Source organism: Durio zibethinus, chromosome 4, assembly GCF_047325235.1.
Source record: "Durio zibethinus cultivar Kanyao isolate XHJ-2024 chromosome 4, ASM4732523v1, whole genome shotgun sequence".
NCBI lineage: Eukaryota > Viridiplantae > Streptophyta > Magnoliopsida > Malvales > Malvaceae > Durio > Durio zibethinus.
The window spans coordinates 9,275,223-9,293,353 of record NC_143165.1 but is presented as its reverse complement, the minus strand read 5'-3'; the positions used below and the strand labels follow the sequence as shown (position 1 = coordinate 9,293,353).

Sequence of the window (18,131 nt, the reverse complement as noted above, 5' to 3'; positions counted from 1 at the left end):
CATTAAAAATTATAATTCTAGCAGAAGTCCCCACCGTGTATCACTTAACTCTTATAAGATTTTAGAAGTGACTTTTACAACATAGCATTTAACTTTTATCTGACAGGTAATCATTTTGATATAATTTGTAAATACTACATCTTACTTGCGAAGTATTGTTTATTTTAGCTCGAAGATCTCATAATTTTATTTCACAAAAGACATTTCATAAGTTTATATTTAAATCTTTATATATATATATGATAACAAAATTTTAAATTATTCTGATGTGAAATTAGGGTTTAAGTAATTAACCTATGATTTAACTTTTAAATTATATTACTTTTCATGATTAAATAGTTAAATTTTGTTTCTTTTAAATATTTTTAAATATTATTTTTATTAATAGAAGCTTAATGTAGTAAAAAATAATATCACGATAGATGATATATTTTTATTAATTAATATTTATTATATCGATATTTTGATTAATAATATTAATTAACGGTGTAAAATATTTTTAAAAAATAAAATCTAAATATTTAATCATAAATTTTTTATAAATATAAAATTATTATAAATCATATCATTTAAAATTTAAATTATTTTGTATATATACATATTTGTATAAAATAATATTTTGGATATTAAAATAATAAAAAAAATAAAGTTGAATTGAGGACTTAAGTGTTAAGCTAGAACTTTTTAACTTCTCTACTAAGTTTTCCACAAAAGCACATGATTGTTCCTCTTTTCCCCATTGCCATGGGACCCCTAAAGGTGACATCGTCTCGAATTAATCTTTGTGATTACTCCCTAACTTTTTTTTTTTTAATCTCAGTGAAAATAACAGCACCTTGTTTCACCTACTAATACTGATATTTTCAATTTGTTATTGAAAAATCATGGCTTTATTTTCCTATTATTTATTTATTTTTCAATCAAAATTTACAATTAGTCAAATTTTAATCTTAAGTAAATAGATTTCAAAAATTGGCAAAAAAAAACTGTTAGATGTTATAAATATAATATAGATATAATAATTTATATATTTATATCGTATTTATTTTATATTAAATATATATAATATAAAATTATCATATTATAATTTATTTTAACATGTCAAATATAAAATATATATTTTTATTTTTATCAAATATATATATATATAATTTTTAACAAAATTTTAAATTGTATCACTTTTTTATTTTTTTAATATTATTTTAATATCATATCATGTTATTAAATCTACAATTATCAAGTCAATTATCTAAAATTTTTTATAGTTTAAAGAAGGGAATTTAAATCGGACAAAAGGATAACTAGAATTTAATTAATTTGTTTCAAGTAAAAGAAAAAAAATGAACAATGAAAGCTACAAACAAATTGCAAAGGAATGATGCAATTAATCCAAACAAATGCAACTATCATTCTCAAAAATATAAAAAGGAGAAAAAATTATTAAAAAATTATAAAAATAATTTTGAAAAACTTATTAGGTTCCACAATATAAATTTATTTGAATTGATTCAAAATAAAATATACTAAATAAAATTTAAAAAATTTTTAGAGTTCAAAACAATAATTATATGTCTTAAAACTATTTTATTATACAAAAATTTCCTTGAAATTAGAAAATTAAAATAGATTAATAAAATGAACTATAAAAAATTATTAAATAAATATAATAATTCAAATTGAATAGTGGGGTATTATTTTTCTTTGTAATGTCATTGTGGTATTTATTTTTTTTGAGATGTCAAAAATTAAAACTTATTTAAAAAAATGTACAAAGAAATTAAAAAAATAAATAAAAGAAATTAAAAAAAAATATTTTCCTTTTCATTTTCTTCAAGCAATATCTCAACTTTTTCATATAAATATTTACAGGACACTCTTTTTTATCTTCTCAAGTTTAACACAATTCTCCCACACTTCTCTCTCTCTCTTTTCTTTTCTTTCTCTTTCTTTGATCTTATCAGAAACCCTAATTTCCGATCCCAAAATCATAGCTTTTTCCCCAAATTCCCTTCTAATTGTCAGTCCCACTTTTTGCCTTCCCAATTTTAGGATCCTTCTTTGATCCCAATATTTTAACAGTGATAATTAAGGAAAAAGCCCTAACTTTTTCTTTAATTTCTAACATTTTCAACTCTTCGATCAATTCCCGATTGCCTTGAGTGTTGATCGATTCTCAAAATCGTAACTTTTAATTTGTGAGATGTGCCGATTTTGCTCAATATGAAGCTCAAGCGGAGGAGGTCTTTAGAATTGGTAAGTAAAATATTGTTCATTTTTTCAATTTGATTGTATTTTTAGTTTGTTTATATTTTTTTGGTGTTTTTTAAGCTGTTTAAATGCTGTGAAGTTTGAATTTTTATTTCTTTTTTATTGATCAAGGTAAAATATTTTATTTTTATTTTATTTCTTTACGTTTTTGATTGGTTGGAGTTTGTTACTAGTGGCAAAGTTTTGAGATGAACTTAATATTTACTTTGAAATTTGATTGATAGGGCTTTTGAACTCATTTGGGGTTTGAAGCAGACTTCCAGTTTTGAAAAACCCAAATAGAATTATGGTATCAAATAAGTAACTAAGTCAAAATAAAATTGACCTTCTCTTTTTGACATTTTATTGGCAACATGGTGGGGCATTGTTTACTTGAATTCTGAATGTGGTGTCATTTTAGTAATTTGAAGAAAATAAGTTTCTTACATTTGTGGCAACATAGTTCTGTCTGTTGTTTGCAAAAAGCCTGGAGATACATGTAAGTCTTAGGTTTGTGCCCAAGCAGTAGGCTGTGGTGGGGCTTGCCAAATGTAGCTGATGTGCATATAGGATGATCTCTTAACAGGTTTTATTCTCTTTTGGTTGTATAAGTTGCATCTACTTGGCTAAGAGGGTTGGTTGTTGAAAGGTGGGCAATCTATTTTTATTGGCAATGGTTTTATGAGGAGGCTTGAGATTATATGTTTAGAGAGCTATGGAAACAAAACTTGGTTCCATTGTGGTATGCTTATTTCTTTCCCTTCTAGAAAGCAGTTAATGAACTTTTTAGGCTGTTGAGGTATTGCCATTGGTTTGTTTTCCTAATTACTGTCTGTATTTTTCTTTGTTTTCTGTCTCTTTTGATTTGCCAATCTGGCTTCTGTTTATGTTGGTAGGATATGAATATCCAGGAATATGTTGATGCCTAAAACTAAAGTAACTGTTTTTCTTTTTGACTGGTATCAGCCTCCCAAAATCAGATCCTTCATCAATAGCGTCACTTCTGTGCCGCTTGAGAATATAGAGGAACCCCTAAAACATTTTGTTTGGGAGTTTGATAAGGTGCCTTTATAACCTTTATTTGATAAATTGTTTTAGTTTCTGTACTGCAGTTATTTACAATTTGCTGTTATTGATGCAGGGGGATTTTCATCATTGGGTTGAGCTTTTTAACCATTTTGATACATTTTTTGATAAGCATATAAAATCAAGAAAAGATTTGCAGGTTGAGGATAATTTTTTGGGATCTGATCCTCCTTTCCCAAGGGAAGCAGTTCTTCAAATTCTTCGTGTTATAAGAATAGTCTTGGAAAACTGCCCAAATAAGCATTTTTATAGCTCCTATGAGGTACTTTTTTGGTCTTAGAAATCCTGCTATCTTACATTATGTACTAGATTTTATTTTTTCAAAAAATATATTAGTAAATCTGTATACTTTACAATCTTGGGTATCTTTTTGCTTTTCTTTCCAAGTGAGAGATCAGGCATATTAATTACTTTGAGGCTATAAACATGCCAATCATTTTTACTTCTTTATCTCCTCTCTTCTTAATTTTCTTGTTTTTGGTTCCTTGCAATTTGCAGCAGCATCTTTCATCCTTGCTTGCATCTACAGATGCTGATGTCATTGAGGCTTGCTTGCAAACTTTTGCTGCTTTCTTGAAGAAAACAATTGGAAAGTACTCTATCAGAGATGCGTCTCTAAATTCCAAGTTATTTGCTCTTGCACAAGGTTGGGGGGGAAAAGAAGAGGGTCTAGGATTGCTTGCATGTGCTGTACAGAATGAATGTGATAAAGTTGCTTATGACTTAGGGTGTACTCTTCATTTTGAGTTCTATTCATCGAATGAGTTCTCTGCCTCAGAACAGTCAACCCGAGGTTTACAAGTTATTCATTTACCTAATATCAACACTCATCCAGAGACTGATTTGGAGCTCTTGAATAAATTAGTTGGTGAGTATAAGGTACCCACCAATTTAAGATTTTCTTTATTGTCAAGATTGCGATTTGCAAGGGCTTTTGGCTCTTTTACAACTCAGCAGCAGTATACACGCATTTGCTTGTATGCCTTCATTGTTCTTGTTCAGGCATGCAGTAATGCTGATGACCTACTTTCTTTCTTTAAGAACGAGCCTGAGTTTGTCAATGAGTTAGTTACTTTACTGAGCTATGAAGATGCAATTCCTGAGAAGATTCGAATTTTATGTGTGCTTTCTCTGGTTGCTCTTTGTCAAGACCGGTCCCGCCAACCGACTGTATTGACTGCGGTCACATCTGGTGGACACCGCGGCATTCTATCCAGCCTCACACAGAAAGCTGTTGATTCTGTTATTAGCAATACCTCAAAGTGCTCTGTTGTGTTTGTTGAGGGTTTGCTATCTCTTGTCTATGTTTTGGTTTCCTCATCATCACGTTGCTCGGCCATGCGTGAAGCAGATTTTATCCCTACACTTCTACCTCTGCTTAAAGATACTGATCCGCAGCATCTGCATTTGGTTAGTACAGCTGTCAATATTCTAGAAGCCTTCATGGAGTATATTAATTCTGCTGCTGCTGCATTGTTCAGAGACTTGGGTGGTTTAGATGATACAATCTCTCGCTTGAAACTTGAAGTTTCTTATGTTGAAAACAGTCCAAAGCAACAAATTGAAAATCCTGACTGTAGTGGGAGGAGTCCACAAGGAGCTGCAGGTGCTTCAACTGATCTTGACCACATGCAGCCATTATATTCTGAAGCATTAGTTTCCTATCACCGTCGGCTGCTCATGAAATATTTATTACGTGCTATATCTCTTGGAACATATGCCCCTGGAAACACTGCTCGTCTTTATGGATCTGAGGAGAGTTTGTTGCCACCATGCTTGTGCATCATATTTAAACGAGCAAAAGATTTTGGTGGGGGTGTATTTGCTCTTGCTGCAACCGTCATGAGTGAACTAATACACAAGGATCCTAACTGCTTTCCTGTCCTAGATGCAGCTGGTCTTCCATCTGCCTTCCTAGATGCTATATTGGATGGTGTTCTCTGCTCTGCGGAAGCCATAACATGCATACCTCAGTGTTTGGATGCCCTGTGTCTTAATCCTAACGGTCTTCAGGCTGTAAGAGATCGCAATGCTTTGAGGTGCTTCGTCAAAATATTTACTTCTAGAACATATTCACGTTCTCTTACTGGGGATACTCCTGGTTCCTTGTCAAGTGGCTTGGATGAACTTATGCGGCATGCTTCTTCATTGCGTGCGCTTGGAGTGGATATGGTGATTGAGATCTTATATGTCATAGTGGGAATTGGATCTGGGGTTGACAATTCTTACTTTGTTGCTGAATCGTCTGCCCCGGTACCCATGGAAACTGATGCTGAAGAGAGGAATTTGATTCATCGAGATGACAGGGAAACTTCAAGGATTGAGAGTTCAGAGCAGACGGCTGAGCCCTCTTCTGATCCTTCTTTGGCGAATATTGAATTGTTTCTTCCAGAATGTATAAGCAATGTGGGCCGTCTTCTTGAAAACATTCTTCAGAATGCTGATACCTGCCGTTTGTTTGTTGAAAAGAAAGGGATCGATGCTGTCCTACAGTTGTTTACCTTGCCTTTAATGCCTCTTTCAGCATCAGTTGGACAGAGCATTTCTGTTGCCTTCAAGAACTTTTCGCTTCAGCATTCTGCATCTCTGGCTCAGGCAGTTTGTTCATTCCTGAGAGAACATCTGAAGTCAACAAATGAACTGTTGGCTTCAGTTGGGGAAACTAAGCTAGCTACTGTTGAACCGGGAAACCAGACTAAGGTTTTGAGATCTCTTTCTAGTCTTGATGGTATATTGTCTCTCTCCAATTTTCTTTTGAAGGGCACTACTAGTGTTGTCTCTGAATTGAGCACTGCAGATGCTGATGTATTGAAAGATCTTGGGAGGGCATATAGGGAAATAATATGGCAAATTTCTTTGTCTAATGATTCCGTGGCTAATGAGAAGCGGAATGCTGATCAAGAAAGTGAGAGTACGGATACAGGTACATCAAATGCTGCTGCTGGAAGAGAAAGTGATGATGATACCGGTATTCCAGCTGTGAGATACATGAATCCAGTTTCTATTAGAAACGGTTCTCAGTCTTTGTGGGGTGCTGAACGAGAGTATCTTTCACTTGTTCGTTCTGGTGAAAGTTTGCACCGTCGCAGTAGACATGGTTTGTCCCGTTTAAGGGGTGGAAGGAATGGTCGACACTTGGATGCTTTAAATGTTGATTTTGAAGCTTCTCACAATTTACCAGAGATGCCATCTCTCCTGGATTTGAAAACAAAAAGTCCTGATCTTCTAATTATAGAAATTCTTAACAAGCTTGCTTTCACGTTACGATCCTTTTTCACAGCTCTTGTCAAGGGGTTTACCTCACCAAACCGTCGTAGAGCAGATGCAGGATCATTAAATTCGGCTTCAAAGACCCTTGGTGTGGCTCTGGCTAAAATATTTCTTGAGGCATTGGATTTCTCTGGGTTTTCTTCATCTTCAGGACTTAATATGTCCCTTTCAGTCAAGTGTCGCTACCTTGGAAAAGTTGTTGATGACATGGGAGCACTGTCATTTGACAGCAGGCGGCGTACATGCTATGCAGCAATGATTAATAATTTTTATGTCCATGGAACCTTTAAGGAACTACTTACCACCTTTGAAGCTACTAGTCAGTTATTGTGGACAATACCATACTCTATCCCTACACCAGGTATTGAAGATGAGAAGGCAGGTGAAGCAACTAAATTCTCACACAGTACATGGTTACTTGATACATTACAATGCTACTGCCGTGTGCTTGAGTATTTTGTTAATTCTACATTACTTCTGTTTGGGAATTCTACATCCCAGACTCAGCTGCTTGTTCAGCCAGTTGCTGCTGGTTTGTCAATTGGGCTTTTCCCTGTTCCAAGGGACCCAGAAACCTTTGTGCGCATGCTGCAGTGTCATGTTCTGGATGTGATTCTACCTATCTGGAACCATCCTTTGTTTCCTAATTGTAGTCCTGGTTTTGTGGCTTCTGTTGTTTCAATCGTCATGCATGTATATTCAGGTGTTGGAGATGTGAAACGAAATCGCAGTGGCATGACAGGAAGTACAAACCAACATTTCATGCCCCCACCACCTGATGAAGGTACCATAGCCACCATTGTTGAGATGGGTTTTTCAAGGGCTAGGGCAGAGGAAGCACTGAGACGAGTTGAAACAAATAGTGTTGAAATGGCCATGGAGTGGCTGATTAGTCATGCTGAGGATCCTGTGCAAGAGGATGATGAACTAGCTCGTGCGCTTGCTTTATCACTTGGAAATTCATCAGAGACATCCAAAGTTGATGTTGTTGACAAGCCAATGGATGTGATGACAGAAGAAGGCCGGCCTGCAGAACCTCCAATTGATGATATCCTCAGTGCATCTGTGAAGTTGTTTCAGAGTAGTGATAACATGGCATTTTCACTGACAGACTTGCTTGTAACACTTTGTAATCGTAACAAAGGAGAAGACCGTCCAAGAGTGCTCTCTTTTCTTATTCAGCAGCTGAGGCTCTGTCCATTGGATTTTTCCAAAGATTCCACTACTTTGTGTACGATATCTCATGTTGTAGCACTGCTTCTTTCTGAGGATGGAAATACACGTGAAATTGCTGCCCAGAATGGCATAGTACCTGCTTCTATTGATATCTTGATGAACTTCAAGGCTAAAAATGAGTTGGGGAATGAAATCGTGGCGCCAAAATGTATTAGTGCATTACTGTTGATCTTGGATAACATGTTGCAGTCTCGTCCAAGAATATTTTCTGAGACGGTGGAGGGTACTCAGACAGTATCTCAACCTCACTCATCCGGGGAGCATGCTTCCTTGTCAGTTCCGGAATCAATGACAGAGAAAAAATCAACTTCAGATGTGAATGAGAAAGACTCTATAACTACATTTGAGAAAATATTGGGTAAATCTACTGGTTACTTGACTATAGAAGAGAGTCATAAGTTGCTGCTTGTTGCTTGCGACCTAATCAGACAGCATGTTCCAGCGATGGTCATGCAGGCTGTTCTGCAGTTATGTGCTCGCTTAACAAAATCACATGCTCTAGCTTTGCACTTTCTTGAGAATGGAGGCTTGGCTGCTCTTTTTAGTCTTCCAAGAAATTGTTTTTTCCCTGGTTATGATACTGTTGCATCTGCCATTATCAGACATCTCCTTGAAGATCCTCAGACTTTGCAAACTGCTATTGAGTTGGAGATTAGGCAGAATTTGAGTGGAAGCAGGCATGCCGGCCGTGTTTCACCTCGGGAATTTTTAACATTAATGGCACCTGTTATCTGTAGAGATCCTGTAGTTTTTATGAAAGCTGCGGCTGCAGTTTGTCAGTTGGAGTCATCAGGGGGAAGGCCCTTTGTAGTTCTATTGAAGGAAAAGGAGAAAGATAAGGACAAATTGAAGCCTTCTGGTGCTGAACTTGGATTTTCTTCAAATGAATCTGTGCGAATTCCTGAGAATAAGGTAAATGACGGAACAGGTAGATGTTCAAGAGGCCACAAAAGGATTCCAGCCAGTCTTGCTCAAGTGATTGATCAGCTTCTCGAAATAGTTTTGAAACATCCTTCTGCCAAAGGCCTGGAAGATAGTGCAACTGACTTAACTTCAATGGAGATTGATGAACCTGTAAGCAAGGTGAAGGGTAAGTCAAAGGTTGAAGAAACAAGGAAAATGGAGTCTGAAACTGAGAGATCTGCACAACTTGCTCAGGTGACTTTTGTCCTTAAGTTGCTGAGTGATATTCTTTTAATGTATGTGCATGCGGTTGGTGTCATATTGAAAAAGGATTCAGAAATGGGTCAACTTCGTGCTTCTAATCAATCAGATAGATCTGGAAGCCTTGGCATTCTTTATCATATTTCACATAGGTTGCTCCCACAGTCTGTTAATAAGTCTACAGGACCTGATGAATGGAGGGACAAGTTGTCAGAAAAAGCTTCATGGTTTCTGGTGGTTCTATGTGGTCGTTCTAGTGAAGGCCGTAAAAGGGTGATTAATGAACTTGTGAAAGCCTTATCTTCTTTCTCAAGTTTGGAGAGCAATTCAATGAATAGCTCATTGGTGCCTGATAAAAGGGTTTTTGCTTTTGCTGATTTGACATATTCAATTTTGTCGAAGAATTCGTCATCGAGCAACTTACCTGGTACAGGCTTCTCACCAGATATAGCAAGAAGCATGATTGAAGGAGGAGTGGTTCAGTGTCTAACCAACGTTCTTGAAGTGATTGATTTGGATCATCCTGATGCACCCAAAACTGTAAATCTGATCCTCAGGGCTTTGGAAAGCCTGACTAGGGCTGCTAATGCGAATGAGCAGGTTTTCAAGTCTGAAGGGTCCAACAAGAAGAAGTCATTGTCTACAAACGGAAGACATGCTGATCAGGTAACTCTATCTGCTGCTGAGGCAATAGAGCACAATCGGAATGGGGGTGGTGAACAAGTAGTTGTAGATGCGGAGGAGACTGAACAACAGCAACATGAAGGAACTTCACAAAGTGAAGGCAATCACCACACAAACCCAAATGATTCTATCGAGCAAGATATGAGAGTTGAAGTGGAGGAGACAGCAGCTAGCAATAGACCCATGGAACTGGGGATGGATTTCATGCGTGAAGAAATGGAAGGAGGTGTGTTACACAATCCCGACGAAATTGAGATGACATTCCGAGTGGAGAATAGGGCAGATGATGATATGGGTGATGATGATGACGACATGGCAGATGATGGGGAGGATGATGAGGATGATGATGAGGGGGAGGATGAGGATGATGATATAGCAGAAGATGGTGCTGGAATGATGTCTTTAGCTGATACTGATATGGAGGACCATGATGATACTGGTTTGGGAGATGACTATAATGATGACACGATTGATGAAGAAGATGATGACTTTCATGAGCATCGTGTTATAGAGGTAAGGTGGAGGGAAGCCTTTGATGGGTTAGATCATTTGCAGGTACTCGGTCATCCGGGAGCTGCAAGTGGTTTGATTGATGTTGCTGCTGAGCCTTTTGAAGGCGTGAATGTGGATGATCTTTATGGTCTTCATAGGCCTGTAGGTTTTGAACGCAGGCGATCTAATGGTAGGTCTTCCTTTGAGCGTACTGCTACAGAAGTAAATGGCTTTCAACATCCTCTTCTGTCAAGACCATCCCAGTCAGGGGATTTAAGCTCAATGCGGTCATCAGGTGGGAATCCATCCAGGGATTTCGAAGCTCTCTCATCTGGGAGTTTTGATGTTACTCATTTCTACATGTTTGATGCTCCTGTTCTGCGATATGATCATACACCAAGTAGTCTGTTTGGTGATCGATTGGGCAGTGCAGCACCCCCACCTTTGACGGATTATTCTGTAGGCATGGACTCATTGCATTTGACAGGGAGAAGGGGGCCTGGTGATGGACGGTGGACCGATGACGGTCAGCCACAAGCATGTGCTCAAGCTGCAGCAATTGCACAGGCAGTAGAGGAACAGTTTATATCTCATTTGTGCAGTTCAGGTCCAACCAATAATTTTGCAGAAAGGCAGTCACAATATTCTGGAATACAGGAGACGCAACCATCAGATGCTCCTGCATCAAATGATTGCAAGACTGTGGTAGAGGGAGAAAATGCCAGCAATCAGCTAAATGAAAATCAGCAGCAAGAAAATGTTAATGAAGTTTCACATGAACTTAATCCAATGGTTGAAAGTGTTTCATGCCATGAGCAGCTCAATCCTCAGCCTGACGTTGGTGATATAGCTGAATCTATTCAGGAACATGAAGGGATATTAACTCAGCCGATTTCTTTGAACAGTGCACCAGATGAGCGTGGTAACATGGAAATTGGGGAAGGGAATGACACTGCTGCTGATCAAGTAGAGCGAGTTTCTGAAATGGTTAATTTGGCTTTGGGGGATTCTGGTGTACCTGAAAATCTGTCGTTACAGGCCATGGGTGCTGACGGATTGTTAGGAGCAGATGGTCAGGCAGGTAATCATGTTTTAGCAGGTTCTGGTTTGGAGATGTGTAACCCAGGTGATTCTAATGCGTCTTCATTTCATGAAAGTATTGATGTCGACATGAATTCAACTCATGCTGAAGGGAACCAAACTGAACAATCCATTACTCCTGAAATTGGTGCAGAGGAGCCAGCTTCTCGACAAAACACGCTAGATGCTCAGGATGCTAATCAGGTTGAACAAACTAGTGTTAATAATGAGGGTCCTGGTGCTAATGCCATTGATCCTACCTTCTTGGAGGCACTACCTGAAGATCTACGGGCAGAAGTTTTGGCTTCCCAACATGCTCAATCTGCTCAACCTCCAACTTATGTGCCACCTTCAGCAGATGATATTGATCCTGAGTTTTTAGCTGCACTTCCACCAGACATTCAAGCGGAAGTGTTAGCACAGCAAAGAGCACAGAGAGTTGCACAGCTAGCTGAGGGTCAACCTGTGAACATGGATAATGCTTCGATCATTGCCACCTTCCCTGCTGATCTGCGTGAAGAGGTTTGTAATATAAACTTTTCTGAAGGTCTTTAATGCAACTTTGAAAGGTCAAAGGTTCAAATCTCACCAATTACAAAATATTTTAATTATCCAAAAAAAAAAAAAGAAACTTTTCACCTTCTTTATAACTGAACTATAATAACTCTTTCTAGCCTTTTTTCCAGGTGCTTTTGACTTCTTCGGAAGCAGTTTTGTCAGCATTACCTTCTTCATTACTTGCTGAAGCTCAAATGCTTAGGGACAGAGCAATGAGTCATTACCAGGCACGTAGTCTTTTTGGAGGTAGCCACAGGCTAAATAATCGGAGGAATGGTTTGGGTTTGGATAGGCAGACTATGATGGACAGGGGTGTTGGAGTTACAATAGGTCGAAGGCCGGGCTCTACCCTTTCAGATAGCTTAAAAGTGAAGGAAATTGAAGGGGAGCCTCTTCTGAATGCAAATTCTTTGAAAGCGTTGATTCGCCTTCTACGACTAGCACAGGTACTGTTATTTACTAATTTTCATGGTTCAATGGACAAGCAAGGCTTGCTGACTCTGACCAATTTGCCAAAGTGGTTGTAGACTGACAACTTTTAACATCAATCTGATGCTTGAAATGCAATATTCAGTTTTAGTCCGGGAAAGACTATGGTGGTGTTGTAATGTAGTTTGTCCAAATAATTAGTGAAAATTTTGAAAACTCTTGTACATTTCTAACATATTGGTTTTTGTTTATATATCTGTTTGTAGCCCCTTGGGAAAGGCCTTCTGCAAAGGCTTCTGTTAAATCTTTGTGCACATAGTGTTACAAGGGCAACTTTGGTAAAGCTCTTGCTTGATATGATTAGATCTGAAACTGAAGTCTCAAGCAATGGTTTGTCAAGAATAAATTCCCTAAGGCTTTATGGTTGCCAGTCAAATGTTGTTTATGGCCGGTCACAGTTGTTCGACGGTAATGCTTTCATCTGATGTAATTGCTTCTTTCTGCATTTGTTTCCTGTGTCTTACCTTTGATTTTGCATGTTGCAATAGGTCTTCCACCTCTTGTTCTACGTCAAGTTCTAGAGACTTTGACTTATTTGGCTACAAATCACTCTGCTGTTGCAAATATGTTGTTCCACTATGATCCTTCAATTCTTTCAGAAAAAAACTCAGAAACCAAGAAAGATAAAGGCAAAGAGAAAATTATGGATGGAGATGCATCAAAACCCTTTGGAAATTCTTGGGAAGGGGATGTTCCTGTAATATTATTTCTCAAGCTCTTGAATTGCCCGCCGTCTTTGCGTGGCACTGCCCATCTCGAGCAGGTAGTACTCTTCTAATGAATTGCTCTTCTAAACAGCTTGGATGCATTAGTTTTGGCTATTACTCCTTTTGGATATTGATATAATATCCTTTATTCTTCGATTTATTTTAATATGGTTTTTAATGGTGCAGGTTGTGGGCTTGCTTAAAGTAGTTGTCTACACTGCAGCATCAAAATTAGAAAACTGGTCACTCTCTAATCTGGCTGTTGATAATACAAATACCCATAACCTGCTCACAAATGAAGCTTCTGGTGATGTTCATAAGGACCATCCTTTATCAGAGCCAGAGTCTAATCAGGAGGATAAACGGACCAATGCTGAATCCTCTGCATCCAATGGCTATAGAAATGTGGATTTGTATAATATTTTCTTGCAGCTGCCAGAGACTGATTTGCGCAATTTGTGCCGTCTTCTTGGTCGTGAGGGGTATTATTTTCTGATTCTTATCTAGGATGTGTTGAAAGTTACTTATAGTAGTTGTGATTTTAACTCCACGTTCTTTTTTTTTCCCATGTTTCCCCTGGAAAATCTTTTTATCTTCTTTTCACTGCTGACCTTTTCTAATATTTTTGTTCAGGCTGTCAGATAAAGTTTATATGTTAGCTGGTGAGGTGCTGAAGAAGTTGGCCTCAGTTGCTGTGACCCATCGCAAGTTCTTTGCGTCAGAGCTTTCAGAATTAGCTAATAGTTTGAGTAGTTCGGCTGTTAATGAGCTTGTGACACTGAGGAATACACAGATGCTGGGTCTGAGTGCAGGTTCCATGGTTGGAGCTGCTATTCTACGTCTGTTACAAGTGCTTAGCTCACTCACTTCAACTGATGTTGGTGATGATACACCACAGGATGGTGATGGAGAACAGGAAGAGCAAGCTACCATGGTGAAATTAAATGCATCATTAGAGCCATTGTGGGAAGAGTTGAGTAATTGCATTGGCATGACTGAGGCACAGCTGGCTCATCGCTCACTCTGTCCAACTGTATCTAACATAAACGTTGGGGAGCATGTACAGGGAACATCCTCATCATCACCACTTCCTCCCGGGACTCAGAGACTCCTTCCTTTCATTGAGGCTTTCTTTGTTTTGTGTGAAAAGCTACATGCAAATCATTCTATCATGCAGCAAGATCTCGTAAATGTGACTGCACGAGAAGTAAAAGAGTCGGCTGAGTGTTTTGCTTCCTTATCCTCTAAGTGCAGTGGGGATTCTCAGAAGAATCTTGACGGTTCTGTCACATTTGCAAGGTTTGCCGAGAAGCATCGCCGACTTCTGAATGCTTTTGTTAGGCAGAATCCTGGCTTGTTAGAAAAATCAGTGTCTATGTTGCTGAAAGCTCCAAGATTGATCGATTTTGATAACAAGAGAGCATATTTCTGTTCAAGAATAAGACAACAGCAAGAACAGCACCTTGCTGGCACACTGCGAATAAGTGTGCGGCGGGCATATGTTTTGGAAGACTCTTACAATCAGTTACGAATGCGGCCAACTCAGGATTTAAAGGGTCGTTTGAACGTGCAGTTTCAAGGTGAAGAGGGTATTGATGCTGGTGGTCTGACAAGAGAATGGTATCAGTTGCTGTCAAGGGTTATATTTGACAAAGGAGCATTACTTTTTACTACTGTGGGGAGCAATGCAACATTCCAGCCAAATCCCAATTCTGTTTACCAGACTGAGCATCTTTCTTACTTCAAATTTGTTGGCCGTGTTGTAAGTCAATGGGCTGTTAAGTTCTGAGTTGGGTGTTTATCATGATTTGCATTAGTTTTATTCTTATTTTTCTCATTCTGTGAATCACAAATGCAGGTTGCAAAGGCACTATTTGATGGTCAACTTTTGGATGTTTATTTTACTCGATCCTTTTACAAGCACATACTTGGTGTTAAGGTGACTTACCATGATATAGAGGCAGTTGATCCTGATTATTACAAGAATCTGAAGTGGATGCTCGAGGTTGGTTTAATTAAGCAATTTCTTTCCCTGGTTCTTTTAGCTGACTTCTGACATAGTTCATTACAGCGAGTCCATATGAAGAACTAATCCATCATTCTTTCTTAATGATCTTATTTATTCCAGAACGATGTGAGTGACATACCTGACCTGACTTTCAGCATGGATGCTGATGAGGAAAAGCACATACTTTATGAAAAAACCGAGGTATGTAAATGCTGTATGATGAAATATTTTTCCAAGAATTTTCTTTTCTTGTTATATCTCACATATTTTCAAAATTGTTGTGATTTTTTGCTTGGAAAAGGTTACCGATTATGAGCTTAAACCTGGAGGAAGAAATATCAGAGTTACTGAAGAAACAAAACATGAGTATGTAGACCTTGTTGCTGATCATATCTTGACAAATGCTATCCGTCCTCAAATCCATTCCTTCCTTGAGGGATTTAACGAATTGGTGCCACGGGAACTTATTTCAATTTTTAATGATAAAGAGCTTGAGTTACTAATCAGTGGACTTCCTGAAATTGATTGTAAGCTTACCATTCTTATGCTTTTTTACTTGTCATTGAGTTTGCCTGTGATTCTTTTTGCATCTTAACAATATTGTAATTTTGCAGTGGATGATCTAAAGGCCAACACTGAGTATTCTGGCTACACAGCTGCATCTCCTGTTATTCAATGGTTTTGGGAAGTTGTTAAAGCTTTTAATAAAGAGGACATGGCAAGGCTGCTCCAGTTTGTCACTGGAACATCAAAGGTAATTTTTATTGATTATATTAAATGTTCTGGGGTCTTGTTGGTTGACATCCTTATCTATTCTGTTGGGCGTGTTCAGGTGCCATTGGAGGGTTTTAAGGCATTGCAGGGTATCTCTGGTCCACAAAGGTTTCAGATTCACAAGTCATATGGAGCTCCTGAGCGGCTGCCTTCTGCACATACATGGTGAAGAATAATTCTTGTCTGCCCTATTGAAATTCTTCCTCATTTTTCTCTACTTAGGAGTTATAATTTATTTGCTTTTCATTTATTTTTAACCTTTAATTTTTGCTCTCCAGCTTTAACCAGCTAGATCTTCCCGAGTATTCCTCCAAGGAACAGCTTCGGCAACGTTTGCTGCTAGCTATCCACGAAGCTAGTGAAGGATTTGGCTTTGGTTAAACGAAGTTAGTATTATGAAGTTGTTGTCCCTGCAACGCCATCTACAGATCTACATTGTATATGTCAGTATAAGATCCCTTTCATCCAATTTTCATTTCATCCGGAAAAGCCATCTTTTTCTCAACGTCTTTGTCATTTGATCCAGTAGCCTTATGTTCATTTTCTCAGTTAGATAGTGTATGTCTATTATGAATCTGATTACTGATCTTATGTTCATTTTCTGTTTCCATTTGCAGAAGCTTATGGATTTCGCCGACGAAGATGTAATAATGCAAGGAAAAGGGTCAAAATTGGATTTGAGATACCCAAAAAGATGCATAGAATTGGATTAGCAGCAAGATTCTGAGCAACAATGCAGAGGAAAATGAGTATTATTTTAGTAGTTTTTGCTGTGTCAAGTGATTGAGGAAGCACATGAAGATGGTTTTATTGTTAATATTAGTTTTTTTCCTTTCTAATTCTTGAAAAATGCTCACATGGCCAATTGTCTTTTTGGATTGGCGCATGTCGTCAACTATTGCTTAGTTCATATATAATAAGCTAGTGATTGTTTTATATTAAATCATCCCTCCCTGTATTTTCGGATGCCTTAAATTTCCAGTTAAGTTTTAATGTTCTTAGAAATCATTGTTAGAAAGCTTCATTCAAATCGGTAACAGAAATGCTACAGCTAGGTGCAATTGAGCCGAATTGAGATGATATATTCTTCGGTTTGAGTCATATTCGATTGAGGTTAGAAGCACAACTTGAAATTCATTTCTTAGTACTTGAGTTTAGCTCATAATTTAATAGAATCGTTCTAGCTCTTAAGCTCAATAAATTTAATAAATTAGATTTGATAATTCGTATCTTATTATGTATAATTTATGATTTGAAAATATTAAATATATTTTTTTATTTTATTAAATTTATTTATGATTTTAGTTAAAATTTTAAATTATCTTATTTGTATCGTTTTTTGTCATATTTTAAATTATTAAATGTAAATAAAATTATAAATATTGATATAAATATTATATTTTTATTACTCATTTATTATTAAATATATTAAAAATTTTTTTAAATTCAATTAAGATTATAAAACTTTTCGAATTGAGTATTAAATTATTAAAATTTAACTAACTCATTACATGATTAATTTAAACTTTTAACTTAGACGATAATCTAATTTCAATCGAACTCAATTTGACAACAATCGAGATCAGTCAAATAACTCACTAAGTAATTTACATTTCTACAAGTAGTTCCAGTGATTGCAAATTGGCTACACAAGTAAACGCGGAGCCTAACACGGAGCCTGTGGAAAATGAAGAAATGTGAAACGTAGTCTGTGGAAAATGGAGGAAGCCGGCCAGCTGAAGTTGTCAAATTGCATCGGTTTCCCTGTACTTTGAGAGAATTTAATTTAATTTTTTAATAAAAATTGTTCTGAAATTTTCCCTCACTTGAAATTTCTCCAGGTTGGCCATTCCTAACACTTCTTAAATTTTTTTTTTTTTGGTTAATAATGGAACCACTAATTTTTTTTTATATATAAAAAGCCGCAATTAAAGAATAAAAAAATATTACAGGTGAACTTCGTTATTCAGGACCACCAAATATATAACAAGCTTCACAGGCTAAATATTTTGCTGGAATTGTTCAGATTTATATTCAATGGCTTCAACCTTTTTCCTCTGACTTGTCTTTCTCTTCTCTGACGCTTCTTTGCTCCACTTTCCCACCTCTTCTTCCTCATCACTGCTTTCTTCTTTGCCCTGCACAATATAACATAACAAAACATCATCAGTTTTGTGATTTTTATGCATCAATAAGCCATAGCATGCATCACCGGCTGTACAGCCTGTTGGTATGGTGCTGGGCTTTTAATTTGCATAACTCGAATTCAAATCCTAACAGTTTTAAAAATAAAAAAATTGTCATCAGTACCTTCATTTTCGACGATCCTGAATCTT

The 18,131-nt window shown here is 37.1% G+C and overlaps 1 protein-coding gene across 2 annotated transcripts; it reads left to right on the top strand.

Annotated features, from left to right (window-relative positions):
* Window positions 1-1,890: 1,890 nt before the first annotated feature.
* Window positions 1,891-16,738, top strand: LOC111289084 (E3 ubiquitin-protein ligase UPL1-like). Of its 2 annotated transcripts, none has more exons than XM_022879938.2 (16): window positions 1,891-2,253; window positions 3,214-3,309; window positions 3,389-3,595; window positions 3,832-11,781; window positions 11,946-12,263; window positions 12,513-12,714; window positions 12,795-13,069; window positions 13,200-13,495; window positions 13,647-14,775; window positions 14,872-15,018; window positions 15,142-15,222; window positions 15,323-15,548; window positions 15,636-15,775; window positions 15,854-15,960; window positions 16,074-16,238; window positions 16,413-16,738. In XM_022879938.2, the coding sequence occupies exons 1-15, from the start codon at window positions 2,221-2,223 to the stop codon at window positions 16,174-16,176; spliced, it is 11,310 nt and encodes a 3,769-aa protein (XP_022735673.2). In that variant the 5' UTR covers window positions 1,891-2,220; the 3' UTR covers window positions 16,177-16,238; window positions 16,413-16,738. The 2 variants fall into 2 exon arrangements, with proteins under 2 accessions (XP_022735673.2, XP_022735674.2); XM_022879939.2 differs by having other exon boundaries at window positions 2,086-2,253; window positions 3,835-11,781.
* Window positions 16,739-18,131: the final 1,393 nt, after the last annotated feature.

Bases quoted from the DNA above. Each gene is read 5' to 3' on its own strand.
- LOC111289084 (XM_022879938.2), top strand. From the start codon at position 2,221: ATGAAGCTCAAGCGGAGGAGGTCTTTAGAATTG. The intron at 3,596-3,831 runs GTACTTTTTTGG...TGCAATTTGCAG, and splicing joins ATTTTTATAGCTCCTATGAG to CAGCATCTTTCATCCTTGCT. The intron at 14,776-14,871 runs GTAAGTCAATGG...TCACAAATGCAG, and splicing joins TCAAATTTGTTGGCCGTGTT to GTTGCAAAGGCACTATTTGA.